Below are 21,847 nucleotides of genomic sequence, written 5' to 3'. Positions count from 1 at the left end.
ATTGTGGAACTCTTCCCTGAGAAAGTGATGTTAGCGTCATAGTATGATGCTGGTATAAAGATAGACACAGAAATGAAGCAGAAATAGAGCCAAACATATATGATCAATTTATTTTTGACAGCAATTCCAAGATTATTTAAAAAGAAAAGAAAATCATTTTGACTAAATGATGCTTGAACAATATCTGTATATGAAAAAAATGTACTGCACATTACTCCATATACAAAAATTAATACAAAGTAAGCATAATCATAAACATAAATCTCTAACTTCAGATATCTGGAAGAAAGCATAAAGGAAAATCTGTTTAACATTGTAGTAGCCATTTTTTGCTAGGACAAAAATTATTAACCATAGAAGATGAATAAAACAAAACAGTGACATTTCTCTTTATGCTCATCAAAATTCCTAAAATGTAAAAAGAATCAAAATATCAAAATACCAAGTGTGACTGAGGATGTAGAATAACTATAATGCTCATACATTGCTGGTGGAATTCAAAATGGTAAAATCACTTTGGTCAACAGTTTGTTAATTTCTTATGAAGTTAGAAACATACTTAACAACAGAACATAGTTTTTCTTCTAGTTATTTACCCAAGAGAAATAAAAACATACAATACAAAATAGTTGTACAATAATGCCATAACAACTTTATTTATTATAGCAAATGAAATAAACAAACCAAATGCCAGTCACAAAGATAATGAATTAACAAATTGCAGTATATGTATAAAATGTAATACTTCACAGCAATAAATAAAATAAACTACTGGTACCTGCAGCAACATACGTGAAGCTTACACATGTAATGCCATGTGAAACATCACACAAAAAATTACATACCATAGAATTCCATTTATATACAACTATAGAAAATATACATCTAATCTGTGGTGCTCTGTAGCAGATCTGTGGATGCCTGATACCTGGGGTGGGAAGGATCTTGACTGATAATAGGCTTAAGGAAACCAGTTGACATAAATAGAACACTGATGTAACAATACTAGAATTCACATTCCTTTCTAGTGTACCTAAAGCATATGATATTTGATTATATGTCATAAACAAAGCATCCACAAATATAAAATGTTTTAAATCATTCAGAGCTTATTCTTTAATCACAATAGTATTTTAGGTTAGAAATCAATAGTAAAAGGAAGACTAGTAAGTCCTCATTTACCAGAAAAATTTTTAAAGACTCGTTTAATACATGAGTTAACTAAAAAATCAGTGAAAACATATTGAAATCATTCTCCCTGAGTTAGAGTATGATTCAAAAATACCTTGTATGCTCACTTGTATACTGGCATTTCTGTCTAGTGGAATAATACAGAACAAAAATAAAAAAATGAAAAAGTAAAGATACAACTGTCTTTATTCATAGATGATATGCTTTCATACATAGAAAATCTAAAAGACTATAGAAAAATATATAAGGATTATTAAAAATTGAATTGAGCAATGTCTGTATGTGCAAGTCAAAGCTGTAACCATAGGAGAATATGCTGAGCTTCATTAGTAATTAATAAGATGCCAATTAAACCTCAATATAATATCTCTACATACTTGCAAAAATGCCTAATGTGAAAAATATGGGAAAAAAAGTGTAGATGAAGATGTGTGACAGTTGGAAGACTCAAGCCTGTAATCCCAGCACTTTGGGAGGCCAAGGCAGGCGGATCACCTAAGGTTGGGAGTTCAAGACCAGCCTGACCAACATGGAGAAACCCTGTCTCTACTAAAAATGCAAAATTAGCCAGGTGTGGTGGCACATGCCTGTAATCCCAGCTACTTGGTAGGCTGAGGCAGGAGAATCGCTTGAACCCGGGAGGCAGAGGTTGCAGTGAGCCAAAATTGAACCATTGCACTCCAGCCTGGGCAACAAGAGTGAAACTCCATCTCAAAAAAAAAAAAAAAAAAGGAACACTCATATATTGTTGCTAGAAATATAAATTTGCAGAAGCACTTTGGAAATCCCTGGAATTATCCAATAAAACTGAATATATGCATTTTCATAATTCCACAGTGGCACTCTCAGGTACATACTTGATAAAATTGTATATATTTGTTCACCAAAAGACACATACTAGAATATTCATAAGTTCCTATTTATTTTATATTTATATATTTTAAGTAGCTCCAAACTACCTAAAAGCCTATTAATAGTAGAATGGATAAACTGTGATATTTATATGTAATTAAGCATTCAAGAATGAGAAATAATTGATCTGATAAATGTGATTTGATTGAAAGAAAACAGTTATGCAGGGTTACCAGTTGAAAAATTTCACATATATGTTATATATTTAACATATATGTAATCTATTATATATTTAGTATCTATTATATATTATATAATACATCTAGCATACATTACATATTAATATATAAGATGTCTGATTATATATCCTATCACATATTTGATATATATGTGTCATTTTATATATATGTGTATACATACATATATATAAAGGGGAAGCATTTATATGAAAGGAATCAGATGGCTTAAGAAGTGATAAGTGAGGAAAATAGTTTTAGGATAATAGATAACCTTTTAATAAGTCTGGCTATGTTTTAAGATATGGTTTTATAAACACTTATATACTACAGTGAAAAAGTCAGTAGAAAGGAATAGAATAAAGATATATTAGAAGAAGAGCCAAGTGCAGTGACTTACGCCTGTAATCCCAGCACTTTGGGAGGCCAAGGAAGGCGGATGACCTGAGGTCAGGAGTTGGGGACTGACCTAGCCAATATGGTGAAAACCCGTCTCTACTAAAAACAGAAAAATTAGCCAGGCATGGTGGCATGCACCTGTAATCCCAGCTACTTGGGGAGCTGAGGCATGAGAATCGCTTGAACTCAGGAGGTGGAAGTTGCAGTGAGCTGAGATCACACCAATGCACTCCAGTCTGGACAACAGAGCGAGACCCCTTCTCAAAAAAAAGAAAAGATATATTAGAAGAAAGAAGTTATTAAATGTGCAAAGTCTGCAAGAAGGTAGGGAGGAAGAGAACCAGATAATTTTCATTTTAATAGAAATGGATAAGAATGAAAGATAGAAGTTGGGGACAGTTTCATTTTTACTGTTTCGATTTTATTGTTGTTGTCTGTTTGCTTATTTCATATTTGTTGTAAGTGAAGTAATCTGCAGAACAAGTGGGAATATGAGGGGCTAGAGGTTTGATGAAAGTGGAAGTTTAGACTAGTGTTTGGGTAGAATGGATACAAGAATTAGCTAAAAACACACAGATGCATTTTCTGTTAGTTTCAGGTTGGGGACCATTAATTTATCTAGAAACTAATTTGTTCAGTGAGGGTGTTGTGGTTTGGCTTTGTGTCCCTACCCAAAACTCATCTTGAATTGTAATAATCCCCATGTGTCATGGGAGGGACCCACTGGGAGGTAATTGAATCATGGGGCAGGTTTTTCCCATGATGTTCTCATGATGGTGAATAAGTCTCACAAGATCTGATGGTTTTATAACAGGGCAGTTCCTCTGCACACACTCTCTTGCCTGCCACCATGTAAGACATGACTTTGTTCCTTCTTGCCTTGATTGCCATGTAAGACATGATTGTGAGGCCTCCCTAGCCCTGTGAAACTGTGAGTCAATTAAACCTCTTTCCTTTATAAATTACCCAGTCTCAGGTATGTCTTTATTAGCAGCGTGAGAACAAACTAATACAAGGGGATTCTCTAAAAATGGTAGACAGTCACCTGTTGGCTCAGTGTTAGGGAAATTGATAATTTTGTTCTGCAAGACATCTGTAGTAGAGAGAGAAGTGAGCTAAGAAATATTAAATATTGCCAAATATTATCAAAATGGTAGAATGATTGAGATTGAAAGAGTTGAAAATTATAGGTACGTGAAAATATCTGTGGCCTGGAAGCTCTGCATGGGTTGTAAAACTAATGTCACTTGGCCTTTTAGCTTCACGCAGCCTAGTTGTTCCTTGCTTATGGTCAAGAAAGACATAAGTGTAGGATCAAGGATGGAGGCTGGTGCTTTGTTACTCTTAGCTCATAGATCCTGAAGCCTAATCAAGATGCAGGGTTTAATATTATTATACAGCCCGCTATGGAGAGGGCAGATCTCAGTGTCCTGATTGATGGTGCTGAGAAGAGGAAGCTAAGGTTGAAACACTGGTGTTGAGAGAACCATGCCATACCTAACCCACTCTTGCTGGCTCTACATGGGAAAGAATATACTAATTTTTCTGAATTTGTTTAATTAGGGCTGTAATATTTTGGAAAATTGGTTCTTCAGCTAAGCATTTGCCTTAAGTCAACATGGTTGAAGGATAGCTAAATAATAGGATTATTACCAATATGTATATTTTTATAATAGGTCATTTTAAATAAAAGTAAAAGGAATTCTGAGTAGCCACCTGAATTGGCATTGTTTGTGATTATTTCTTTTTACGGGATATAAAATGTTTCTGGCCTAGAGTATCTCCTTCAGAAAAAAATTAGCTTTAGGAAAAAAAGCATCTTATAGATGCTTTTTGACAGGACAACATTATAACTGAATAAATGTCATATTTCCTTTTATGTATGGCCCGTTCTGTAGTGTTACATTTACTTTTCTTTTAGTTATTTCATGCATTGATTTCTCCCCTTTCAACTTAAGTTGTTGTCTTTTGTTGTCACATTCTAACGGAACATTGACAAAGGACAAATCTACTGTGCCAATTATATCAGTGGCCCATTGGAATGATTCTTCATATCCAAAGAATGAACTACCTTCTCAATTTAATTAGAAGCTTGACAATTTCAATTTGGAGATGCAACACCACTTTGCCTGGATTTAACAAAGCTCCTTATCTGATTTGCCTGTGAAGCCACCCTGGCTGTTTAGCATTTTTGAATGCATCTGAAAAGGGAGAATGCTCTCAATGCCAACCATTCTTTTAAAAATCTGTTCAGAAACAAAAGAATGTATTAAGCCAGTATTGGGATAAAATTAGCTCTTAAAAGAGACTTTCAGAGTAGATCATAAAAACATTGAATAAGTTAATGCATTTTGGTTAAAGAAAATATATTTAAGCATTTACTGTGGCATAAAACTACTACCATTAGGTCAATCTTGAGGTGCAAATGGCACCTATAAGTTAAAAAGACTACAAATATCCTTAAGTCTTTTTAGAAATAGTTTATGCTGTCAGTTGTAATCTGCCATTACATATACATATGCCCTTTGACACTACCTATGCTAACTTCGTTTCCAAATAGTTTAACTGATTACTTTTGATATGGTTAGGCTTTGTGTCCCCACCCAAATCTCATCTTCAATTGTAATCCCCAAGTGTGAGGGAGCGACCTGTAATTCCCCACATATTGAGGGAGGGAGGTGACTGGATCATGGAGGCAGTTTCCCCCATGCTGTTCTTGTGATAGTGAGTTCTCACGAGATCGATGGTTTTATAAGGCAGTTTTCCCTGCTTTTGTTTGCTGTCTCTCTCCTGTTGCCATGTAAGATGTGTTTGCTTCCCCTTCTGCCATGATTGTAAGTTTCCTGAGGCCTCCCTGCCAGACATGCAGAACTGTGAGTCAATTAAACCTCTTTCCTTTATAAATAACCCAGTCTCGGGTAGTATCTTTATAGTAGTGTGTAAACGAACGAATACAACTTTAAAAATAACTACATTGAGAAGAAACTCTGGAGTCCTAGGATCAAATCCTGTTATTTTTACAAAACCAAGCAAACAAATTGACTTAATTTTATTGGAGAATAAGAAAAAAAAGTTTGGTTAATCAGGATTGTATTTATACTGACACATTTAAAAGATTTAAAGATAAATGTTATGTACTTCCATGTCCTAGAACCTATAATGTGATTTGTTTATGGTTCTTCTTTGCCTTATTGATATGTGTATTGAGACCCAGATTTTAAAATTTAAAAATGTTTTGTTATGAAATAGTCTTAATCTAAATGTCTTTAAATGGTTTGGGGCCTATAAGGGTGACTGAGTATTTCTATTTGCTCTTCCAAAGAAACACAACTTGGAAATTAGTATATACATTTTCAAACCACAATCCTAACAAAATGCATTGGCAAATAAGATACTCTATTGCTCCTGGTAGCAACATGCATTACAAAAATAAGAGCAAGCTTCTTAAAAGCAGAGTTGTTGGCTAGTCAACTTTAAAATTTTAGACACTCTGTTAAGGTTAGTATAATTTATTTAACTATTTGATATCGAAAAATAATCACATATTGGAAGTAGGATATTCTTGGAGGCAGGGTTATGTAATGAGAAAAAACGCAAGGTAGAACCAGACTTACTTGGTTCCAGTTCCAGCCCTACTATCTAATATCTGTGTTACTTTGAGCAAGTCACCAGACCTTCCAGTTCCTTTGTTTCTTCATCCATAAAATGAAGATAATAATAGTACTTACCTCATAGGGTTGCTATGAGTTACTTTATGTCAACAGCATAGTACAGCATATAATAGATATTAGCAATTATTTTAAGCTCTTCTGACACTTGGAACCAAACTCTTGACATTTGTCTTTCAAAAATTGCTTTTGTGCAGGACCAACATCCACCAGGGGGTCTTTGAATTCAGGTAAACCTTGAGACTCAAGATCATAGGCTACATTTGGTACCAATTTACCAAAAAGGTTACTGGACAGACCATATATCTTTCCAAGCAGCATCAGGTTTTTCTCTCAGCAGGAGTCTCAGAAGAAGCAGTTGGCATGGCAGTTCACACTGCCTTGTGATTGGGAAGCTGCTTTCCCAGGTGACAGACCAGGTGCAAGAAAGTGAGATCCACACCAGTGGAAGTGAGGTTCACGTAGGCTTAGAATCCTCATGTAAGGCGTATGTCTGGTAACAGTCTTGAATCCAAACTATAGGGAGTTAGACTAGTGTCCTACGAGTAGAAAGCATTCTAGTGTTTTGACACAATCTCTGTGAGAAACTTCCAAAAGCAAGAGAAGGAATATGTACCATGTCTTTTTGAATATTCCTCTTAGCTATCACTAATTACAATAGGGTTTTGGCAAGGGTTTGCTAGCAGACATTCCAAATTGACATAGTTGTCAAGGATTTATAGGTATTTAGTGTTTTTGAGAAAAGATCCAGGTGTTCTATACAAACTACTTACATGGACAAAATGTTAACATTTTATGAGGAAACAGAAAATGTATTTTATTGTTGTTAAACTCCACCTTTTTGTAGTAAATGGCTATTGATATGTTTTTAAGAGCAAGCCCTTTATCCGTAAACATTTGTAGAATTGGTCCAATTTGTACCGTTGTTAAACTGAAACCATATAATACCACAAAGCACAGAAGAGACACTATAATAAAAGTAAGATTGATACAGAATAATATTTAACAGGATTCTATTTAAATTGGCATATTAGGGTTATTTGCAAAACACATTACATAATTAGCATAAGAGTTAATTGAACATAATCACTTATCCATCTAGATACAAAAAAATGAGGCAGAACTTATTGATTTATGTTTGGGCATAGACAATATTGAGCAGCTTATTGTGACATTAATAGACTATCAGGCTCAGTTATTTTTATTTTTATTATTATTATTTTTTTTATACGGGGTTTCACTGTCACCCAGGCTGTGGTGCAGTGATGCCATCTTGGCTCACTGCAACCTTTGCCTCCTGGGCTCAAGTGATCCTCCCTCCTCAGCCTCCTGAGTAGCTGGGGCAACAGGCACATGCCACCATGCCCATGCTTGGCAATTTTTTTTTTTTTTTTTGTAGTTTTGATAAAGACAGGATTTCTCCATGTTGCCCAGGCCGGTCTCAAACTCCTGAGCTCAAGTGACTCCCCTGCCTCTGACTCCCTAAGTGCTAGAATTACAAGTATGAGCCACCACATCCAGCCCAGGCTCGGTTATTTTGAAACCATACCAGTGTTATGAGAATAAGTACAAGATGTCTGCATCGGAAGAATGACCATCTTCCTATTTATCATGGCAAATGGTAGACATCAAATTAATATAGGAAAGAGGCCTTTAACTTAGGACACAATTCTCTTTTAAAGTTATTTAAAATATTGTCCTTCTTCTGGAAAGGAAGCTGTTTATATGTGACAGTATGCAGATATTTAAACATAACTGTAGGAGCTCCAAGGGACTTAGACGACATTATTGTTCCTAACTGATACCTTGGTCAAGAACACTTCATCTAGATCAGAGAGGAGTGTTACCAGATGTTAGGAAAAAGAGTCTCCTCTATGGTAAACATTTCAAGCTATATTTCCCTGGAAGAATTTTTAGTTAATAAAAGTGTTTGTAATAGTAAAATAATTTAAGGATCTGAGTTTTATAGTCAGTTGTTTTGCTCCACCAGGCATTTAGAATAATTTAACATTCTTGTCTTGCACAGGTACTTTTGGGAAGTTTAGAAAATTTTGTTCAAATAAGTTGAACACAGACCTAAAAGTAGTGCATTACCTTATGCAAATTTGCTTTCCTTTTTACAAAGAAGATCCTATTGAATTTTTCCTTTAAAGGATTTTTCATGAAAGTAGACCTGGATAAAACGATTTTTAACAATTTTTTGCAGGCATTACATTGTGTATCATTATTCTCTACGAGTAGGCCTGAGACACTGCTTGGGCCTTGAATACAATTTTCTACCGTTAGCTAGGCTTGACTTTGCCCATTGCTTTGCTTGTGTGGCCTGTGATTTAGCTGGTAGCTGGTAGGTGGATCGTAATGCACATAGTTCTTAGACCTCAAAGATCTTCATAGAGTGTTCTACAAGAGTTCCTCATGAAATAACTATATTCTTTCAGTAGTTGTCCTAATCCATCTGCAAAACTAGAGGGATAATTTGTCAGGTGGTTTTTCTGAGTTGACTAGGGAAGATTTTACTATAACCATTTAGGATTTTAAAAATCACAGGATTTGGGAGAGGCCAGAATAAAAGATCACAATAGCACAGGCAGGGATTTGTTGATTCAGTGAGGAAAGAAGACAAGCCAGTTTTCACACTTCGAGACATGAATGGAATTTCAACATCCTCCCTACACTGCTGGTTGATAGATGATACCAACATGAAAAACAATCAAAAGGAGATGAAATAAATACAAAGTGTATAAGACAAAATTACAGAGTTAAAAGGAAGAAAGGATAATGCAAGTTTTAGGTAAGACCAAATTTATTGGTGAAATCCTGAATGACAGGCGGTCCTTGGGACCTGCTTCTGTGAATGACTTTGGGATGGTGCAGAACCCTTGGGACAAACCCAATATTTTCATGTTTGATCGATGGCATTACCAAGGATTCTCAACAGTACTCCTATTATCTCCCCATTTAGAAAAACTGACTTATTTCTGTGGTGGGATTGGAAACCCATTATAATAATTAATCCATCAACATAATTAACAAAACCTCCTGGAGTCCAGGAGGTTTTGTTAATTATTAAAAGACAGATTTTAACTGGCAATCTGTCTGTGGAGTGATTTAATAACAAATGTGCTATTCTATTCAAAGACTAGTATTTTTTTAAGTTGTATACAGATTCAGAAGCTCCAAATGTCCTCCAAAATACATTTGAGTGCTTCATGAAATCCTTTTTCATGTTTGTAAAACATTTGTCATTCCTGCCACATGCACAGATTTTACATTTCTGGCTTCAAAAAGTAAAAAGACTTAAAGATGTGTAGTTGCCAAGTATTATTGCCTTTCACATTATGTATTTTTTGCTGTTACCTTTTCAAGGATTTCAGGCTTGTCATATAATAGAGCTAATTAAATTCTTTTCCCAGGAAGCAGCCAGCTAGACCACTGCCCCAGGCACATAACCCCAGCTTACTGCTTTCCTCTGCTCATTTATTCAGTATATGAGAAGAGACTCCTCGAACAGCAAAGGTAGACGACTCAGGCCAGGCAGCTGCGATGAATTTTAGTAACTACAGAGCCAGTGTTTGGGTCTCAATCCTGACAGCACACATCACAGAGGGGTGAGAGTGGAGGCACATCTTCCTGTATGAGTTGGCGGTGGATGACAATCTGCCAAACTAAAATAATGGAAGAGACATTGGTTGTATAAAAAGGAATCAACTGGCTGGGCGCGGTGGCTTATATCTGTTATCCCAACACTTTGGGAGGCTGAGGCGGGTGGATCACCTTAGGTCAGGAGTTCGAGACCAGCCTGGCCAACATGATGAAACCCCATGTCTACTAAAAATACAAAAATTAGCTGGGCATGGTGGTGGGCACTTGTAATCCCAGCTACTCAGGAGGCTGAGGTAGGAGAATTGCTGGAGCCTGGGAGGCAGAGGTTGCAGTGAGCCAAGATCACGCCATTGCACTCCAGCCTGGGCGACAACAGGGAGACTCTGTCTCAAAAAAAAAAAAAAAAAAAATCAACTTAGCTCAGTTCTAAGGTATTTTGTAAGATTCTAGGCATACCATTTCATTTTTCCTTGAGATTGCTTGTGTACCCAAACCAGAAAATATAACAAAAACAGAATCATGTGAAAAAATGTTTTTTTCTTAATCTCATTAATGCATCTTTACCATTAAGCAATTTTGTCAGTCTTCATAGCAAAAAAGGAAATAATATTTAATAAAAATCAACTATTTGGCAGTTACTCTACTAGTTTATTTACACGTATTGCTTTTCCTTTAATAGACATGCTTTTTTTTTGTCTTTTTAATAGTGAAAAAAAACTAGGGCAAAAACGGTTAAATGATTTTTCCAAGTTACCAAATGGCAGACCAGAAATTTAAACTCAATTTCATTTGATTATAGAGCCCCAATTTTATTTTAAAATACTGCAGGATAAAATAAAATTTCTGTGTTAAGAAAAAGAGACCCTTTTAGGTGCAATTATTTGGGAAATAATTATTTGATGCAATTATTTGGGAAAGAAAGAGAGTAGTATATATGCATGTCTATACCTACATGCATGTATGATATTTATCTTAAACTATTCCCTGAGGAGAATTTTCAATTGTTGTGCATATAAAATTATTTATAGATTTTATTGCAGATAATCCTGTCTTACAGAAAGAGCTCAGGATTATCTCCTGGAAATAGAAAGATCCATTACAAAGAAAAGAGTGACCATGTGGCCTTGTGATATTATGTGGATTGGGGCCCTGAGGAATTTATATGATGTCACTGAAAGCCAAGAGGAAGAAATTAATTTCTCTATGATATCATCTTAGAAGATAGATTGTGGATCAATTGATGCATCAGATTAATAGATAAGTGAACAAAAATGGATGTACTGATTGAGGTAGATAATTATGTATAGTTAGATAAAATGATTAACTCATTAATTTCTGAGGTAAAAGCAAAGTGATATTCTTTAGCTTCTATAACATTGAATCTCTTTAAATTCTTAATTGCATTCTGGAATAATAGCTCTTTTTTCTCTTTTTTCCCTACAGTTGGACAGTGTCACATCCCTGATCCAAGCAGCCAAAAATTTAATGAATGCTGTAGTGCAAACAGTGAAAATGTCTTACATTGCCTCAACCAAGATCATCCGAATCCAGAGTCCTGCTGGGCCCCGGCACCCAGTTGTGATGTGGAGAATGAAGGCTCCTGCAAAAAAACCCTTGATTAAAAGAGAGAAGCCAGAGGAAACATGTGCAGCTGTCAGACGAGGCTCAGCAAAGAAAAAAATCCATCCATTGCAAGTCATGAGTGAATTTAGAGGAAGACAAATCTACTGAAACCACTATTCTGCATATAGTGCCTATATGACAAAATCCTGCCTAACCACACTTTATTTTACACTTAAGAAGTTCTGTAATTTCACTAAGTTTTGGTGTTTAACTCACAAATAACATAAAATATTGGGCGCTAAATCAACAAAAGCAATATATATTTGGGATCATATCACTGTCGTTTCTGTATGGTCAGCACCTAATAGTTAAGGAATATTTGCTTGTTGAATGAATGAAATTATCACGTGTCATTCAGTCTTTCCCATCATAGAGCTTATCTACTATTCGTTACCACATAAACACAGGAGATGCCAGAGAGTCCTGTTTTTCTGTAATACTTCATGTACACTTATCATCTTTATCTTGAATTAAAACACTAACATGAGCTCCTAACTTGGTTTTTTAATAGAAACAAAAGACTTTTATAAAATATTTTCCCATTTAATCTCCATGCTTTCTTTATCTGATCTAACCTGGCACCTAACCAGGCAGAAATGTATGATTCCTGCCATAGCAAAAAAACCACCTTTTAATCTTTAGATAGCTGTACTCATTGTCAACTTATTAGGCTAACATCCATTATAAACTAATCAAATTTGAATAGTCAGGCTACTTGCTGGATTTTGAAGGTCAACCTTGTTTATTAATAAAATGCTTTCTTAACATTATAAAATGAGTTGTGATGCCACATACTCACCTTTTGGGTTTCCAATGTGTTAGAGAGTTCTGTACTTTTGAGTGTTAGGCCTATCCGAATACATATGTGAAAGAAGAGTTATCACCCATTGGGAAAATGAGACAACAAACTATATCCCAAAGTGAGTTGTATTAATAATAACAGAAATGTAAGTTCTGTATGACCCTATTTTTACAAACATAAAAATACATTTTTATCAGCTTGCAATTGTAATTAATAAGAAAACGGCAGTTTGAAAAACCTTTTGACGTTGAGTAAAATATAACTGCATGAACTGTACCATTGAACTATGAAGCAGTTAATGGCAATGAAGCTGGAGTGATTTTAATAACGTTCTTTTAAATAAAAGTCACTGGGGTCATTTTACAACTCCAGTCACTGTGTTCGTTCCTAGTTGAGTTCATAATGGACTTCATAATAGTCTTAGAGTCTAGTGTACCTCTCTCTGTCATTCTCTCTCTCTTTTTCTCTCCCCTGATGACCTGCCTCTCTCTGTCTTTCAAAAATGTCCTTAACAGAAACTCTTTGGAGTCTATAAGTTTTGTTTTCATTTTTTCTCATTCATAGAGTTCTGATTCACAGACTTTAAAAAACATTTTCTATTCTACATTATCATAATAGTATTATATTATACCTTTTTACTTCTAAAACATTGCCATTGATGAGAGTCGTCTCAGCAACGATGTAACCTTAGATTGATGAGAAAAAATTTACACATACAATACCAGTTGATATTAGGAGAATCAGTTTGGGTAAAAGGATGCATGAAACATACAAAAGCATAAAGATTGACAGTACGATATGTGTGGAATCTTAAGCATAATGGTATGGGAAAAGAAGGATCTATTTAATAGGTCATTATTAATTATGCAGGAAATGTTAAATTTCTTGTAATGAATTATTTCAATCTTCCAAGTAGCTGGATTGCCTGAGCTCAGTGTAAAACTTCCTAGGAGGTGAAGGCAATAATCTCCTCCCTGTTTTGCACCATAGACTGGCCTACAATAACTATTCTGAACAGAGTGCACTGCCCAGAAGAAAAGGCAGTGAAGAAGGGAATTAGGGAATTCAGATGACTCTGTTTTTCAGAATTATCTAGATAATTGAGGCAAATAGAGATTTTCTTTTATTGAAATACTGCCATCATTTTCTGCTCTAAGAAGTGTAGATGTTGCACGAGTGACATCTGTGGTATATCCTTCTTCCAGATAGAAGCATAAATTTATAATTTAGTGGGGAGAGGAATTTTCTTTTAATCACCAAACTACCAGCTGTATAGAAAATTTTTTTGAAATCACCAAACTAGCAGTTGTGTATCTTAGCTCCTAAAGCCACATTCACAAGAATCATAAGCATCTCATTTAGAAAATCTAATGTCCACTGGACCCAACATCATCTTTCCACATGTTGGAGTTTAGAACATTCAGTATTGGACACCAAAAGAACAGAAATAACTTGAAATTATACAATTACCAAATAACCTCCATCTCTTTGATAAAAATGACTTTTTACCCAAAGTGAGATGTGAACAAGTTCTCCTCTTTAACCCAGGCAGATTTTCAGCTTAGCTCAAAGCAAGCTATAATTAAATAAAACAATAAAAATTTTAACTCAATGAATATCCTAGGAGTTAATCTGCTGTGGTAATCAATAGTGACATAAAAACAAGATGCATAGAGCTGAAAAAGGCATCTGTCCACCTGAGTGAATTCCTGTAGTAGGCAGCATTTCAAGATTTAGTTTGATTCAAACCTGCTGATAAAACAAATGCTTATATGCAAGAAAAACTAGCAGCAAGATATGAATAAATCTCCCCATTATGTAGTTAAAAACTAATCAGCATGACACATTTATATTTAGGTATTTCTTCTGCAGAGGATTGCCAGAAATTTCTTAATGAGAGTGATAATTTGGTGATCCACCTATGTACCTTTTGATGTCTCATCACAGAGATTAGTGCTTCCTCTGATAATACATTTGCTTGATCCTGCTAATAAGAACTCACCTTTCTTTTTAACGAAATCAATTTGTGTTAATTTACATAGGGAAAAACATTCCTTGAGAGGGAGGAGAGGGGTGTTTACCACCCAGAGGAGCAGTTCCATCCCTGGTTACCCACCAGTATCCCTGCCAGATGTTAGACTGGAATTAGAATGAAAATTAAAAAAAAAAAAACAAAATAATAATCCACTAAATGGCCTTCTAATTAGAGAAATTTGAAGATTTTTATCAAATATAAAAAGTGAGAAATAGAAATCATTCCCTTTAATTTATGACAAATTAAAATTATTGAAGTAAAATGTTTCTAAGTCAGTTTCTGGATAGTTCTTGAATGAGTCAAGAAAAAACTCAAACACTAAATTTCTAAGCTAATTTGTTCATTATTCCTTTCTGTTTATTATTTATGATATGAGTGCAAATTGCAAATGTATTAGAAAAGACAATATAGCCTTCACATTCACAAGTGTGCCTTCTGGCCTTTGAAATCTTTTGACATAAGATCAATATAACATATTTGTTCCCCATAAAAATCTCTTATGTACAGGGAATAAGGTCCTCCATAGCTACACAGAGACACCCATTCTTGCAGTCTGGCATTCTTAACACCTTTAGCTTCAAAGGCAGTCGGTTTCAATTTCAAGCTAAAATTGTGAATATACAATTAAGTGCGCAACTTGGGCCTTCAGACCAAATAATTAATGCTCCTCAAATTAAATAATGAGTGGCTGAAAAGCCTAATGTGTAACAACAGAGTAAGTGACTTCAACGGCTTCCTGAACCTTCATTTTGAGGGTGTTCTCATCTCACCCACCTCTGGGCTAGGTATCCTCTGTTAATTGCTAACAATTTCCTACCAAAATAGTGCAATCAGGACTGCCCATCACAGCAAATTACTCCAATTAATGCCCTTTCCTCTTCTTCTGTGAACCAAAAATATCTCTCTCCTGTCTCTCATCTCTATCCCAGGTATAAATTGACTAATAAATTTTACAGAGTTTTAGTCAAAATTATGAATTTTAATTTCCAGCAACATTATTCCTTTAGTCTTTCTATTCCCCAAAACATTCTTAAATTTTGGTATCAAATGTTCATTTCTGTGCTAGAGATTGTGGTTCCCATGGCTACAGATTTTTGTATAGTGGCAGTATGAGTGGAATAAGATCTGAGACTTTTCCTGGTGATATCCACCATTCTCTTGTGAACTCATTGCAGAATAAACAGCCTCTTTCACTTTCATTGTAAGTAGTTCTTTAGGTTGGCAAAGCAGGCACCAGAATCTGAATTTGAATGAAATCTGTACTTTCTTTTGTTGGCCTATTTTTTGCCAAGAAGCCTGCCTATTGTATATTTAGGAATCAAATATTCATTTTTTCTGTTTGTAAAGTCAGAAATATTTCAGTTAAAAAGAATATAATTTTATATTATTTTAATAATTCTTTTTAAGTAAAGTAGGAAAATTTCTGCCACCTGAGATGTTACTGTTTTTATTTATATGAAAATTCCATTTTTTTCTTTATGACTCTTTGCCCATACCATTATGATATGTTCAGCATTAGTATTTTCCATTTTACCACTAAACAAATAAGCCAGGACTAATAACAGTAGCAGTTTGAGAGTTTTTATTTTGGCATTTTGGTTTTAATTAGGAAAGAAAACATGGATGCTATTACAACTAGTTGTAGTTAAAAATGTTTTGAATGAGGCTACTAACGCTGTCTTAGTCGTCTCAAAGAGAAAGAGAAGAAGTAAAATTTTAAATACCTTTTTGGCATTTTTAACCAATTCATATGAACAAAAACATACATTCTATTAAAGCAAAATAAAGAATAGTTTAAAACACTAGTCATCTTGCATGTGAATATTTTCCCCCCAACAGACAAGATAGAATCCATTTCTGGACACTCTAAAAGAAAGTAATGTTAATTGAGAGAGCTGTCTCCAAATGGAACTCAATCTGACCAGAATCCCATCCACAGGCAAGAGATGGGCTGTGGGGCCGACCTTAAGTTTTATTCTGAGATGAGATGCTTTATGGCTGCTGGCTGCATTATGGCATCTAGCAGTCCCCACTGGTTTGTGGGAACAAAACACATGGATTGGTATTCAATATGTTTGGTAAGTTGGAGAAAAATGGAGACGATACGGAGTAGTCTAAAGGGACAACAAAAAAGAAGGTGCCAGAGGTAGGGAAGGGTCTGAGAGGGGTAGTTGCAGAAGCATTTAGCTTTCATAGACGAGGGGAGAGTTTTTTGGTTCTATGAAGATTAGGCAGCCCTCCTAAGGAAAGTATTAAGGATAGAATGAGACACTTGTCTTGGTGGTTTGGTGAAGTCGTGTCGAAGGCAAAAGGATGAACTACACATATTTTGAGCATGATTTAGTAATATTGTTTGCAAGTTGAGAAACAGAAATTCAGCCATTCTCCTGACTGATGATAGGTGAAATTCTTCCCAATATTAGAGCCAATCTGGGTTACCATAAGTTCATATATTTAACAGCTATTTGTTAAACAACTGTGATGTTCCAGGCACTGTTCTAGGTTCTTAGGATACACCATATAACAAAACAAATAGTGATCCTTGCCCTCACGTGCCAGCTCTGTGTTAAATGCTAACTATTATCTTATTCAATCCTCCAAATAACCCTATAGGATATATATCATTCCATAGACAAGGAAGCTGAGGGTTAAACGGGATAAGAATCTTGCTCAAAGTCTCACTGGCTTTAAAATATTAATATATATTTTACATCATTCAAGACAGATATATAATTAGCTGAATATTCTCACCTCTATTAACTGAATGTAGAGTGTCAGGTACATGGGAAGGAAGTTATTTACGTGATCTGAAATAAGAGGACAACCTTTGCCAAATTACTTTTATTACCATGGAGAAGAAAGCTTCAATGAAATGCCTGTTTCAGCCCATCTTCAGTATTGGTTGGTTAATACCATTTGTTAACACCAATCCTTTCCTCTTTTACTGCTAACGTGTGACTGTGTTTAAAATTATAGATTGCAGCAGAGTGTTGGCCAAGGATTATTGTAGTAGGATAAAGTTTCCCTGTATTTGAAATTTACCCAAACTGTAGCAAATACATCTTTCCTTCTTTGTGGAGGTCACACGTGTGCATAGTATGTGCCTGAATACAGGTAAACTTTGTCTTTTAAAATTACATGGCCTTTTTTAGAGTCGACTGAAGGCTAGACTCTTCTTGCCCATGTTGCTGGATAGGCTTTCAAATCTCAGGCCTTGGAGAGTTAAATGACTTTCTGATATTTCTTATGGTGGAGCCACATAAGAAATACACACATTCCTAGTTTGAGCAATGGATGTGTATATTGGGGATCTTCACTTTTATGTATCTGGTAGTCATGATGGTGCCTATTCCCAACTGTAGGAAAGGAAAGCCCTCAAGGAGAAAATTCTCTTTCAAAAAGGCTCAGATTTCTAACAATTATGTCTAAATGTTTCTTCAATTTAGAACATGTACAAAAGCTACTTAATATTAGCAGAGTAGTTCTTGTGTTTTCATTTCAAATGAAATATTCCCAGTTATGAAGTTTATTTCCTTGGCATTTTCAAGAAGGATGGTTATTTTTAGTTCTGGTTATTTGGTGTTGGAGGTCTGTGACACTTCTTTGTACATTTAAAGCCCCCTTTGAATAGTTGTATCAATAGTTCAAAAGCCTGTAGATATCTTGCTTTTCTATTCTGACAGCCCAGCTTCTGCAGACTCAGGCCAACCTTAGGTATGTCACATCAGTTTCCCATCTGTGTAAATTACCTGAACCTCTCTGTGGTATTCACTGAGAGTTGAGCTTCTACTAAGGGATTTCCTTGACCTGGGCTTTTAACACCAGATTTGTAGTGGAGTGTTTATTAGTAAACCAAAGGAGTAAGTCAGAGATGCTAGCCCCTGCTCTCAGTTAAACAGAACTATCCTCCTTCCTGAATATTTAAACATAAAATTAATTTTAAACTACTATAAAAATCATGTTCCATTGCTTGCCAAATCTTATACCATTATAATGCTGTATTTTTACATGTTAGTATACATTGTGTCCATAGGGATATAAATATGAGAATTTCAGCAACTGTCTTGCAGGGTTAAGATGTGCTATTTGTTGATTTTGCAAATTTTTCTCATGTGGTACAGTCCCTCCAAAGAAAATTTCCTTAGACCTAAATGGTAGCATAATAGTTTCTCCTCCATATCCGTGACTAACAAGTCCCTGAAAACAGAAGTAGACATATGTTATGCCCAATTTAGTACCTAATAATTGAGGCTTAAAACAAAATTTTCTTGGGCAAGTTGGGTGATTAAATATGAATTAAAACTTCCAGAGAAAGATTTCCAGATGCCCCTGTTTTCCATTTTGATTATGGTTTTAGTTTCATAGCAACTTGGGGGAAAAAAATCATTTACTTTATGTCCTGTTACAAGCAACAACTTTGACAGCTTAAATGTAGTGACCTCTCTGAAGGTAATATGCACATTATAATTTAGGATGAAAGCAGATTTAAACTAAGACTTTCTGAGATGAAATAAAAATAACCAATTCATAATAGTCATGTTTATTGCAGCAATATCTTGGGAACTTAAGTTTAGCGGCGTTTGAGGTGTTTCTGACCATCTTGCTTGTTCATTTCACCCTGCTCTGCAGAGACAGAATATGATTGAATGAACTGCCCATTATATTAATGACCAGTTCAAAGCAGTTTTGTGCTTTGGCTAAAGATAAAATTTGGCAAAAATACTGTAAGCCTTTCTGGTCCATATTTAACCTTAAAGTATTTTTGCCAATCAATAAAAATGAAATATTCATCCAGAAATAGAAAAAGCTCTTTCCTATGACATTGACATAGAAGCCCAAATACTCCTTGTTTGAGACCCTGCATGTCTTTTGTGTTTAACTGAATCAATGATTTTTTTAAATTGTGCTCTTAATTGCATTATTTCACATATGTAACACTGGGTTTGTTTTGGTTATATAGTATTATTTTACTTTATTCTAATTTCAACTCATGTCACTCTGTAGCTCATTAAGAATTTGTTCAACTGAAAATTAAAACGTGTGTTAAAGCAATAAAAATGAAAAGATTGGCTACATATTTTATGTTGACATTTGGTGGTGGATTTCTTGGGTGGGATGAAAAAATGGAGATTAATAAATTGCTGAGTAGTCCAACCATGTGTTTCTAAGTGTCACCTTCACTCTCATCCTCTTTCAGTTTTGTATTTATAATTCAGGAAGGCACTTTTCCAAACTACTGCATGCACACAAGTAATCTGAAGCATATCTGATAGAATTAAATTCATAGTCTAAATGAGCATTTTTGGTCTAATACAGGCACTAGTCTTGGGCATTAGACATGCCTTTAATAGTTCTGTGTAGCTCAAGAGTTGTTCTTTAGCTTAGGACTTTATGAAAATGATCAATAACTTTTCTGAGAATGTCCGAACACATACTCCCTAGTGGTCATGGAATACCATTGGTTCTACCAATGCTCTTGTATCTAAAAATTGGTGGGTTTTTAACATCCATCTTGGCCTCCTCATTTTTAGGCTGATGATAATCCTTTCTCAGTACGAATCCCATGGGGTTAGCCTCTGGATCCTCTTCCAGGGGTCACACAGGCTGTTGCTATCTACTCTAGAACATCAGTCACATCATTTTCTCCCTTCAGGGCCCTTACTACTTCAGAACACCTACAGCGAAGTCTCAGTCTGCAAGTTCCCAAAATGCAGTCTCTAAGTATTGTCTTTGTCACTTGATTCTTCTGAAAGACCATGTTTCCCCTGATTCAGTTCTGCCAGACACCATCTGACTCTGCTAATGGAAATGCCAGTGTGGTGTTGCCTTTCTGCCTCATTCTGTCCTGGACCCCAGGAGCCCATAATTGCTCTGGCAGCAGTATTCTATCTGCCTTGATCAGTTTGTCATGCTTGCTCTGGGGGTGGAAGTGGAACTAAAAGCACTCTTGGCAAGAAGAGTCTGTTCCTGCCTAGAGGCTGAGCTGATGCCCTGACATTTCCTGGGCAGGACCATTAAACATTCCATCCGGGAGCAGTAACTCAGAGATGTAACTTCCAGTCACTGCATGTCCCTCCTGTGGCCTCTGGGGGAAAAGCTGCTGTCCCTGATCAAGTAACCCTGACTTCCTACTTTGTCTGAATTTCCTAGTTTTAGAAAGGAGAAGTTCCCTTGGTGTATAGGCCAGAAAAGGGAGTTGTCAGGAAAACAAAGGGAGTGTCAAACCCAAGGGAGCTGACAGAGGAGGGGTTTAGGTACAGTGGATCACACACAGGCTTTTACAACATTGTCATTTGTCCCTGAGGCTCAGGGAGGTAGCCTGGAGGCAGGGATCTGCTACTCTGAGCTTCACAAAGAGGTGAAATGCTCTCCTTCCTGCCACATTCTTGCCTTCTCACTGTCCCTTTAGTTGTTGATAGTGACAGAATGTTAGGTGTGCAGATCAAATCTGCATGTTTCCTTTCTAACATCAGAAAAGACAGTTTTCTAGCAGTGGGTGGAGTACTATTTAGATTAAACTGAAAGGACCAAAAGTGGGCTATCCTCCTGAATGCAGACCTGAACACCTCCCTTGGGAGTCTGCCATCTGCAGGCATTGATTTGGAGAAGGTAGGGGAAGAGAACTAACTATGCTTTTGTTCTGCTTTGGAGGAAGCCTGCGTGGTGATGCTGGGGATCCACAGCCGGATCCTGGAATAGCTCCTCCTTTCCAATAATTGCTTATAGTATCTCCCACCCACTAGGTTAATCAATTATGTCGCAGTCACTCTGAGGCTAGGTTTGGAAGACTCTAATGCTGTACCAGGTCCCAACGCCAGAGAAATGTTTGAGCCCCTTAACTCCATTATATTCTGAAACCCTGGGACAGTTATATCATTTATACTTTTGTATCTCCAACAACTGGCACAGTGAATGGCATGGCACATGGGAGGAACCCAACTGATAGTTTTGAAAGGAATGAACAAAACCATGAATTAGTTTATTTCAAATGAATGAATGCAGAACACTACTGCTCTGTAACCTGGGCCATCTGCTGAACTATGCAAACCAAAATTCTGAGAGCTTTGGTAATTTCCACGTTTACAGAAACAAAACCAATGTCAGGGAAATAATTTGAAAACTCCTGATTCCTCCTGCCACTCTTTCTAAACACTGCCACTGCCTTAGGTAAATGAAAGTTACTGATAAGGAAAAGCCACCGGGTGTTTCTTACTCATTTGTTTATTCAACAGCCAAAAATATTTCTTGAGGGACTGTTATATGTGAAAGAGTTATGGATCATAGAAAGAAGCGTGAATGTTTTGGAATCAAGATGTGGGCTCCTCAGGTTAATTAAAAGTAATTAGCAGCACTAGGGAAATAAAAATGCTGCTCATGGGAATCTTACCATGGTGGAGGAAAGCAAAGCAAGTTTCTAGGGGGGGAATTTGTTGAGGTT

At 35.9% G+C, this 21,847-nt stretch overlaps 1 protein-coding gene across 4 annotated transcripts in view; it reads left to right on the top strand.

Annotated features, from left to right (window-relative positions):
* CTNNA3 (catenin alpha 3) overlaps positions 1 to 19,564 on the top strand; it is a 1,760,513-nt gene extending 1,740,949 nt beyond the window's left edge. For all 4 annotated transcript variants that reach the window (XM_034930662.2, XM_008955790.3, XM_034930660.3 and 1 more), the window contains one exon: positions 11,393 to 19,564. In XM_034930662.2, coding sequence (XP_034786553.1) covers positions 11,393 to 11,680 — 288 coding nt within the window. In that variant the 3' untranslated portion in view covers positions 11,681 to 19,564. The remainder of the gene's footprint in view (positions 1 to 11,392) is intronic.
* The last annotated feature ends 2,283 nt before the right edge of the window (positions 19,565 to 21,847 follow it).

The sequence above is a fragment of the Pan paniscus genome, chromosome 8, assembly GCF_029289425.2.
Source record: "Pan paniscus chromosome 8, NHGRI_mPanPan1-v2.0_pri, whole genome shotgun sequence".
NCBI lineage: Eukaryota > Metazoa > Chordata > Mammalia > Primates > Hominidae > Pan > Pan paniscus.
Note: the sequence above shows the minus strand (reverse complement) of the source record. Positions and strands in the feature narration are given on the sequence as shown.